This window comes from Oculina patagonica, chromosome 8, assembly GCF_052425735.1.
Source record: "Oculina patagonica isolate OP01 chromosome 8, crgOcupat, whole genome shotgun sequence".
Taxonomy (NCBI): domain Eukaryota; kingdom Metazoa; phylum Cnidaria; class Anthozoa; order Scleractinia; family Oculinidae; genus Oculina; species Oculina patagonica.
The window spans coordinates 3,068,841-3,079,403 of record NC_135765.1 but is presented as its reverse complement, the minus strand read 5'-3'; the positions used below and the strand labels follow the sequence as shown (position 1 = coordinate 3,079,403).

Below are 10,563 nucleotides of genomic sequence, written 5' to 3'. Positions count from 1 at the left end.
TGTTCACCCTAGAAGAATTAAATCCCTTTATTATCAGGGGGGAAGTTTCAGGCACCGGTTTTTCTGCGAAGAGGGTATAGTGTAAGTCGTAGCAGAGTAAGGAAGCAAATAATAATTTTCTAATGAAAACCACGTATCCGCGTATTTTCCATGGAGAGGATTTCGCAGGAAAAAAGCTCCAGGGAATGACGTCGATTTCATTTCTGTCACAAAGTAATGTTTCTAAAAACGATTCCGCGGGAATAGTGGAAAATCGATATTAGGAAATGTTGGGTCAGGGACTCGGGATAGTGGATTGTGTCAGGCTGACAAGTGTTCCCCAAGTGCACACAAGTTGCAAAAAAAGCTGTTTCAAGGCGGTCAAAATGGAATTAAAATGCAAATGAAAGGCGTGCGATTGACTTTCGTTGGGGGCCTAACGGTGAAAAAAGACCCAAATTTTCAACTTTTCAACTTAAGATAGTTAACTCTCAAATGGGCACCCTGCGAACAGAGCCTCTTTTAACTTCCCTTCGGTTGAGATTTGGGAAGTAGAAAGAGGGTGTCAAATGGGTCCGGGGGGGGGGGGGTAGAAATATTCCTAGCCGCTTCATGCTATGGAAACCGGGATAAGCTCCGGCGTAATGGGCCACGAGGCTAGTCTAGACTATACCTTACCTTTTATTAAGGTAAATTATTAATTATGTGTGTTCTGATCTTGAGTTATTTCTATCCGGCAGTTCATTAAGGTTTCTCGTCTACGCTTTGGCTTTGCTGAGACCCAAGGTTAACAGCAATATTTAAACCAACCGCCAGCCAAAACATGAACGAATCAGTTCCTTCAAATTCTTCCCGTCAAGTAACCAACAGCAATCGCAATCTTGCCTTCATTGTCACCAATGTCTTCCTTGTCGTGGTAATAATTTTCGCTGTGTTTGGCAACACTTTGGTGTGCTTGGCTTGTGTGATGTCGAAGCGGCTTCAAAGTTTCACCAGTGCTTTTATAATCAGTCTTGCAGTGAGTGATATTCTAGTTGGTGCTATTTCCATGCCTGTGTGGCTATCTGTTAATCTAACAGGAAAGCCTGATGCGGTGAATTTTCCAACATTTTACAAAGCTTGGTTGTGTTTCGATATCGTCTGTGGAACCGCTTCCATCATGAATCTTGTATTCATAAGCATCGACCGCTTCCTGGCTGTCAATCATCCGCTTCGTTATCCAATCATAGTGACACGCAATCGGATCGCGATTGGGATTGCAATCATCTGGATTTATTCTGTGACGATAGCGGCTATAAATCCACTAAAATGGCCAGGGTATCCGTTATTTGTCTCCTTAGCTTCTTTTTTCGTTCCTTTGTTAATCATGGTTGTCGCTTATTCTCGAATATTCCACGTGGCCTTAACACACGCGCGCAGCATCCGTCGTGTGCATCCGGGCCAATCGACAACTCATCGGCGAGTGGCGGAAAACTTCAATCGTGACATAAAGGCCGCCCGAACACTCAGCATTGTGATTGGTGCGTTTGTCGCGTGCTGGTGCCCGTTTTTCGTGGTCACGTTGATGTACACCTACTGCAAAACTTGCAGGGTTCCCAGCGAAGTATTCGTCATGATCAAGTGGTTACACTATGGGAACTCGGCACTAAACCCGCTTATCTACAGCTGTCTGAACAGGAATTTCAGGGCCGCCTTCAAGGACGTGCTGAGGAGAATCAGTGTGAACAGGAGAGTGATGCAGGCGCACAGCGTCACTACAAGGCAAATTACAACTTCTGTTAACAATGCGGGATGCGACGCGCAGCACAGAGTCTCTTGGACAGGTCAACAGCTCGAGGAAAAAATAATTTAGAGGCACAGAAGAAGGATGGTGCGACGGAGGGTCCTTTGAAAGATAAACCTAGTGCCAATCCCTCGTTCCCAGGCTCCTCTCTCCTTTTTCTCCTCACAAGAGAGGAAAAGACGAGAGGGTCTGGAAACGAGGTTGCCTATCCCAGGGCTTTACCTTAAATCGGGCAATGTCATTTCACGGAAGAAAACCTGGAGAAAAGGTTGCCTGAAATTCAATGGAAAGACGCTCACCAATTAAAAAATTTTTTTTTAAAAAATAAATATATTTTTTTTTCTTAAAAAAAAAGGGGTTTTTTTTTTCTTTCAAAGAAACAAAAAAGCAAAAAAAAACAAAAAAAACAAAAAAGGGCCCAAAAAATTAAAAAACAAAAACAACCAATTTGTAGCTAAAGGCTCCCCCTTAACACATAAAAGAAATCATCAGGATCTTCTTCGGAAATGCTTTTCAAGCTGCCATTTTGAAAAGCATCTCTAACAAGATCCTGGGGACAGTGTTGTGCTAGGTGCATAATCAAAAACACTGTTAGTGTATTCTTACATTTGATTGGTTTATTGTGTGATAATACAATTGCATTAAATTTATGCACTTTTACATAAGGAGTAGTTTAAAATACGTATAGCGTATAGCGAGCTCAAAAAGATAGTAAACCTTTCAAAGTTTTACAACTACACTTATAGAATAACAACCATAACAACAACTATTACAGTTTCACTTTGTGTGAGCCGGATTATGTGTATCAGCGAATGTACGCAATATAATTATTCGCTTGTAAATTTACCAACAATAAAGTATAATAGGTACCATCAAACATACTACCCAATTCAATCGAATGTCTTATATGATGCAGTTTAAGAAGGCTCAGGGCCACTATGCTCAACAGTTTAGGGCTCTACCCCACCTTGCCTATGCCACATTTCAAGTCACCCCTCACCCCCCCCCCCCCCCCCCCCCCCCCACTCACTCAAATTCTTCCTCGCGGTCCCTGAGTCAGTCAGTCAGTCATATACATTCAGCCTGTGTGACAGGCGTAAAAAGGGGGAGGGGAGCGAGAAAAAAACGCGAGGGAGAAGTCCCCCTCTTCCTTTCCCTCCCTACCCCTCCCTTTCCACGCCTCCACGCAGGCTATAAAGGGACCCTCTACTAAAAGGAGCTACGTCACGGACAACCCAACTTGAAAAAATTGGCCAACTTTTTCAGATTTGATCTCATAATCCGTCCTAATCTTTGTCAGTCAAAACCATCCTTTTTAGTTCTCCTTGTGTTTCTTCACTCTATTTGAGGTTTCTTCAATTTAACTTTACGAAAAATGACTTAAAATACGGTGACATAGCTCCTTTAACAACTCTGAGCGCCTGGGAGACCTGAAAAAGGGACAAGATCCATATACTGTCTCTGATTGGTTGTTACACAAGCACGAAATATTTAAAACTGAGCAACGACCAATCAGCGACAACAGTAGATCTCTGTGAAGTTACGTCATCAGAATGGAATTTTTAGTGTTGAGTCCCAGGCATCTCTCGGCTCGAGCGAGCGAAGTAAGAGTTCTGTTTACTCAGGCTATAGTTGTTCAATCCAAAGATTGAAATGTTAGTTCTCCTTAGCCATTGTCACACCTTTCATTTTATGCAAATTCTAAGAGTCTAGCGCTACATCAAGACAATTTTCCGTACTTAATGAATGATTTTTTTTGTGATTTTTTTTATCTTCACCTGTCTGCTATGTTTATCAGACTTGTACGGGAACAAGTACTAGTTGACGGTCACCAAGACCAGACTGAGCCCGCAGTGTTGTCTCGATGTTTCTTAGCAACTGATTTCGTCATGATGACGTAACAACTTTCCCCCCCCCCCCGGGGGGGGGGGGGCGCAAAAAAAGGGAAGGGAAAGCCGGGTACGATTGGAGTAGTCTCGAGTGCTATTCTTTTGATTGGATAATAAGAATCGGAAACATTTCGAGTGTATCAACGAAAATTTGCCAAGAATGACACTTGATAGCCTGACTACCACTACGATTCTAAACTACAGAGACAACTTCGGTGCATACGAGAATCTCTACTGAGGTCTTAGAATTAGCTTTGTCTAAACCAACGACGGGATTTCCACTGCTTCGGCTGCTACTCCTTGGTGTACTGTGCGACAGCAGCCGAGTCACGTACGAGAATCTTCGGCCCGACACGTACCGACACAGAATCCTTCGGAATGCCGCTCGGAAGTGCCGATTAAGAAGCGTGTAAATGATTGGGTTTACCGCTGAATTAGAATAATGCAGCCACTTGACAGCTTTGGCAATCTGCAGGTTAGTCTGATATGGTATGCAAGTTCTACACGACACTGTTACTAGCATGCTGATGATGTAGGGAGACCAACACGCCAGAAAGGCGCCCATTACAATCGCTAGGGTCTTAGCGGCTTTCAAATCAGTCTGGAGTACACGACGCATTTGACGCACGGAGCTCTGACTGGTCAAACGCGGGCGCACTTTATGGAAGATGAAGCGACTTCCACTGGATGAGCTTCGGGTGGTACCCATGCTGTAAGACGCTCTTGACTTGGCATTCACAAACGCCTCTGTCTCCGTAGTCTCCCCGTTTTTCTCTGGTTCGAATTCTGACAATTCGTGGCCATAGTTTTCTGAGCGCATTTTCAAGGCTTGCGCGTGTGCAACACGAAATATTCTTGCGTAGGAATAGACAAGAATTGGTAACGGAAGAAAAAAGCTTGCACACGCTACAAAATAAGCATACCAGTTCCCCTTTCTGTTAATGTGAAGACCTGCCACTAGCAGGGAATACAGCCACACCAATACTATACAAAAGCGAGCACGGTTTTTAGTTAGTTTTAAGTGATAATTGAATGGAGATGTAATGGCGTAGAAGCGATCAACGCTGATAGCTACCAGGTTCATTATTGAGGATGTCCCGCTCACAATGTCCAAGCAAATCCACAGTGCGTAAAACTCGTAATTTCGCCCCGGGTCGGGCCATTGTTTGATAAGATAAGTGAACCAGAAGGGCATACACACAAACCCAACCAGCAAGTCCGCAACAGCAAGCGAAACGACGAAGTAGTTTGTTACATTTCGCAGATCTCGGCAAAGATAGAACGCAGCACACACCAAAATGTTTCCAAAAATTGTAAACACGATCAGAAAAGCCAATGGAATTGACGCGAGCGCGACGTGTTCGGATAGGCTCGGGTCCGCTTCGGCTTTTGTCGATTCCGAAGTTGCAGCGACGAGAATATTTGAATTGTTTGCCGCTAGCATTTTTTCGTCGCTGCTTGGAGGACTTCAAGCGATTTTTTGAAGGCGGTATTTTACCAATAGCAGGATAAATTGTGGTTGAAGACCTCGGTTGAAAATGTTGCTTGTAACTCAACCGTAACTTCTGATCGAATCTCGTTGTTGATTCTATCTATAATGGTTCAGCTGTACAAATACAATTTCAGCGACAAGTGTTGCTCGCCGCTAAAAGGTTCTTCTGGCTTCCTTTCGCGTCCACAGAAGCTTATTTTGACCAATATAATGGAGGCTTTCTTGAGCGTCGTCTGCCGCAACCACAGCCCAAAGTTATAAGTAGTTTTCAATTTGTTTGCCGCAGATAAACAAACAGACGCCTACTAACGCAGAAAAGTAATTTTGTCAAGAACAGTGCAAAGCACTGCAATTTCAAGTAACAAATTAATAAAACCTGTAGCGGTTCCTTTATATACTAACTACCTTGCTGCGCTGTCAGTAATTGATTTCGACTTTTTGTTCTTTGTAGCGGAGTTTAACAGCGACGAATTAGCAATCTGTGAGCTTGACTTGAAACCTTGCTGTTAACTTTTCACGGCGAAGGTGCAATCTGTTATATTTGCTGGTAACACATAAATCTTATCACCCACAAGTTTTAAAATGCTTTTTCTTGCTGCGCTAATATAATGTAGTTATCGTTTGGCAGAGATATTGATAATGGAAGCTTGTACTTTCTCGTCGACTTTGATGCCGGCGGACCTGACTTTGAGAATTAGTGATTCCGGCCAGGATCTAATCTTCATCAATTTAAATGTTGCTTATGCAATCCAGCGATATAAGATTCTTCGGATTTCTCCCAATATCAGTCAAGAAGAAAAAAACGCCGTCTACATCATTAACGGGAAAAGTTGTCTTTGCGATAAAAAATACCTCTTGACAATTATTGCAGTCACGTTTGCCTCAAGTCAAAAGAAAGCGAATATCTTTAAACGTTTCCGTGAATTGAACAGAACAAAATGTCACTTGTCAAAGACTTTAAATGTTCACCTGCCAACCGAATTCACAGTCACACAAAAACTATTCGAAAGCTAAAGGGGAAAATAAGTAGATTATCAGAAAATTGATATATACATATAAATATATACATCTTTTCTTGATAATTGTACACAAGGGCCAGCTTTCTTGATGGCTAACGTCGGATGCAAGCTACTTGAAAACATCATCTTTTTTTATTAATATTAAGAAACTGGAGGTACTTCATTAAATGCAGCAAATTCGCAAAAGTTCGATCTGCGAAATCGAGCACGTATTTTATTCTCCCTGAAGAAAAAGAAAATTTTTCGAACAAAATTAATAAATGCGAACTTCGAGGCAAATTAAAGTTAATGTTACAATTTACTGAAGACATTAACCTTTCTCCAATCACCGAGCATTTTTTTGCTATTACTTAAATTGACGGATATGAAAACTTTTAGTAAAGGTGTGAAAATTAGTTTTTGTGAGCAAATTTCGTTTTAGATGACCCGGTAATCCCCGACAAGAAAAGCGGATTTGTGAATTTACATTTCAAGTTTGAAATTACTTTGGCAATGACATGCCACTAATAAATTTATTTCTTTAACTCGAAGTTTCGTCTTTGGATAAAATTATTTTAATTCGCTTTAAGCGATTAAGAGCTTGCTCTTATATAATATTAACTTTCATAGAAAAAAATCATTTACAGTCTTCAATTTTGAATTGACAGAGAACGGCTGCCAATGGCATTGCGCGCACTCTTAAAAAACAAATATGAAATTGCGAAATGAAGGGTTATGAGCGGGTTGAAAAAAAAAAAGAAATTTTAGCACTTAAAAACACTTTTAAGATAAGAAGGGAAGCAAGACGGCCAGGATTAAGACATTTCAACACTTACTAAGCCAAGTGCACGTAATTGAAACGGCAAACGGCAGCTCAAAGCGAAACCGGCCTTTCTCTAATTCGTACGGCAAAATGGAAAGATAAGCTTAAGCGAAGATGGTTAGTTTGACATCTTTCAGCTTAATGTTTGCACTAAGTAAGCGATAGCATTTAGCACGGATTCCTACAAACGACCTTTCAATTCATTTACTGCTTTTCAAACTTCATTTCTGGGCAAAGATTTACGTAAGTTGTTTGCCCCGATGTTGGAGAAAGTATAGCACGTCTTTCGAGTTTCAAACAAAGTCGCGCGTTGTCTGCAAACATTTAAGATAATATTTTTGCTTCAGCATAAAGAAATAATTAGAAAGAAAAGCTTGGAAACTTCATTAGTAGAAGCTCGCGTTTCATCTTCGTTCACTATAAAACGCATTTTTTTCCAACACACAGTCCTGCCAGTTTATAAAGAGAACGATGGTTTTCGACCATTTCCTAAGTATTCTTGAAAGTGTATGCTTGTTTGCACGTCTTTCAGTTTACCAAGATATCCTTTTTCCATCTTACTTTCTATTTATTTTTTCCGGCAGAATGACAATGCTTGTACAAACAAGTGATTTAATGAAGTTTTTATAACAATGTCACAGTAATTGGAATTCACTGGTGTCATGAGATATGTAGGCCAGTGTCGTGATCCACGACGGATAGATAGAAGATTCGTGATGGTTTCTGACTGTTTGCAACTCAATCGTTTTTCAAATTTAGGCACGAAATACAAGACAAATCATAAAATCAAAATAGGTACGAGATCTGGGTACGAGAACACCAAAGCATACACATAGACTGTCAGCAGTTTCTTTTTCAAAATGTGCACGCGCACGACACGCGCACAGCAGGTGTGGAGGGACTGGAGCGAGTTTGCGGATCAAGGCCAACTCATTCTCGTCCTCAGAGCCGCTCGTCCCTCTTAGTCGGCTGAGCCTGGGGCACGAGGAACAAGTGGCTTTGGCGACACATGATTTGATTGGCCAGATTTGAACAAACGTATAACAAAGGGATTTTAAAACGTTTCATTTGATTGGCTGTTCCTTTTGTTGAAATCCGGCCAGTCAAATCATGTGTCCCCAGAGCCACTTGTTCCTCCTGCCCCAGGCTCAGCCGCCTAAGAGGGACGAGCGGCTCTGGGAACGAGAATGGGGCCAACTCGGACCTTACTAGGACCAACCTCGTTCCCACGTCGACTAAAACTGCTGCGTCCAGTACGCTCTGGGATTCTTGAAAACACCAGGCAGACAACAACAAGATCGCTTTTAATGGCAATTAATTTGTCTTTTATAACATTTTTTGACTGTCAATCATTCCATATAAAACTTATCATGGGCTCGTGCGCCTAATGCTTGACGGCATTAAAGGTGTTTTCACTCCCAGATAAAACGAATATTTCCCGCGGTAAAGTTTCCTGTTCTCGTCACAATGTAACAATTAGACTACATGCTATGAGGGCGAGTAGTCCAAATGTTTCAGTAGCATAAAAGCTACAAGTCCACACGTTTAGGCTTTTTGAAGCCAAATTGGTGACAAATGATGAGACCGCACTTAACTCCAGGGGGGAGCACTCTGTATATTTTTAAGTTGGGGTGTGCTGCTGGGACTCTGAAACCCTTACCCTATACCAGACCATGTTCAGCTGATTTTGCAACCCTATACTAGACTAGACACAGAAAATCCCTACCTATAACAGACTTACTATTTTTAGCGGAGCTCCCAAGGCAGGTGCCGCGAGCGGAGCACCATGGGTAACACGGATCGCCGCGGCGCTTAATGGATCATTTACGGTACTGTAACAAACTCACCCAAAATACTGCTCTGATTTCAACTTTAAGTAAAAAGACGTTAAGGTTGTTGCTTCAGTTTCAAAACGTTACAAACGGCTGCAAAGAATGAAAACAAGAACAATTAGCTAGAAAACGTAAATATTGAATAAAAGGACAGAAAAAATACAACGCAAATGCACAAAAACTTACTTCGTCTCGGTTGCTGAAACACTGTGCTCTTCTGATAAAAGCACGGGCAATCGAGAATAAAGCTGACAGCTAGCTTTTCTATTGTTACTATGACCTCACGAGTTTGTACTATTGGTTGCCTTTAGATGTTGAGTCAGTCATCTCCCAGGAGTTTTACCGACGCTTCAAACATGTGCTCTTAACCGAAAGGAAGATATATGCTCGCAGGCTATTATTATGTGCGGCCGCGTGATTTCTAAGCAAATTAAAACTCTAAATTCTGCTCTCAGATATGTTTAGATATGATCCATGCACTCTGCAGAAAAATTCTTCTCAGTAACTAGCTTTTTTAACAGGCAATATACTTCTCAGATATTGTCAATAGTGAATACTTTATTTTATTTTATTTCAATGGCATTAGTCTTGTGATTGCCTAATTTAATTCCCGAGGCTGAGGCACATTCAAGTAAAAAATCGGACCAAAAATAATAAAATACATGAGCAATTATTTACTTATTTACATACTAATTTAAGAACTAAATAAAAAAATCTTAAGGATAATATTTAAAGTAGAAAATCACTTTCTAAGATATCACAGTTTTATCCTGCTCGTAAAAAAACTCTTTAGGTGTGATCTGTTCTGCTGGAAATTCTGTTCAGTACGTGATAGCTTTTTTGCAGGCAAGAAGGCAAATCTGCCTAAAAATATATACTGCTTTAATTTCAATAAGGCTCTAATTGATCTTTGTTTTCAATTCTGTGCAGAAATATTTGTTGTGAAGTAAATTCTACTTAGCAATGGCAATTCTGTTTGACGTGATTTCCGCTCGGAAAAATTGTTTTACTGTAAATTAAGTAAGTAGGTAAGTAAGTTGCCTTTATTTAAAAACACGATTTGGATAAAAGCTTACAGCTTGTGGGGTCGTGTAAATTAAAAGTATTAAAAGTTAAAAATATTTACAATTAATTAGGCTATTTACATTTGTATTTGATTCTAAAATTAGTAAAAGTTAAAAATATTTAAACTTATAAAACTATTTAAAAATCACAAATTCTGCTCAGATCATGTGTCATGTTATGATTGAGGGTCCTGCCGACAATTCTGCCCAGAGATCACGGCTAGTCTGTTTGCATTCTGCTTGCCGGTAAAATCGAATAATTTTAAAAGTGTGCTTTCTACGGAAGAGATTCTTGCTTGCCACTTTACGACAAAATGTTGAGGTTTGTTATCTCTTATTTGCTGATCATTGACTAAAGGACAAGAGCCTAAAAACTCAAGAGCCGAAAGACATTTGGAAACTACGGATAGTGGTCCAATTTTGTTAAAAATCACCATGCAGGTGTACTGAAGCGATAAACAAGTCATATTATTGTTATGCCATCAAGAACTTTAGATCTCAACTTGAAAAAGTCAGGCTGATTTTTTCAAGTTTTGTCCTTGTTAAATGGAAAAACACCTAAAAATTATTACCGGAGCTCCTGGGCGGGCTAGCGCGCGCGGAGCACCATGGGTAATGCGGGTACGTGAGAATTTTTGTAAACCCAGGAGTCCGAAAATTTTGGTGCGTACGCCCGCGCTCGCCTACAGACTCTCGAGGAGGG

General features: G+C 40.8%; 2 protein-coding genes across 2 annotated transcripts; one reads left to right on the top strand and one right to left on the bottom strand.

The window, feature by feature from the left end:
- The first annotated feature begins 802 nt into the window (after positions 1 to 802).
- On the top strand, positions 803 to 1,868 carry LOC144663091 (alpha-1A adrenergic receptor-like). Its single transcript, XM_078524027.1, has one exon. The coding sequence runs from the start codon at positions 803 to 805 to the stop codon at positions 1,829 to 1,831; it is 1,029 nt and encodes a 342-aa protein (XP_078380153.1). The 3' UTR covers positions 1,832 to 1,868.
- A 1,865-nt stretch (positions 1,869 to 3,733) lies between these two features.
- On the bottom strand, positions 3,734 to 8,678 carry LOC144663090 (putative G-protein coupled receptor No18). Its single transcript, XM_078524026.1, has one exon. The coding sequence runs from the start codon at positions 5,093 to 5,095 to the stop codon at positions 3,845 to 3,847; it is 1,251 nt and encodes a 416-aa protein (XP_078380152.1). The 5' UTR covers positions 5,096 to 8,678; the 3' UTR covers positions 3,734 to 3,844.
- Between the last annotated feature and the right edge of the window lie 1,885 nt (positions 8,679 to 10,563).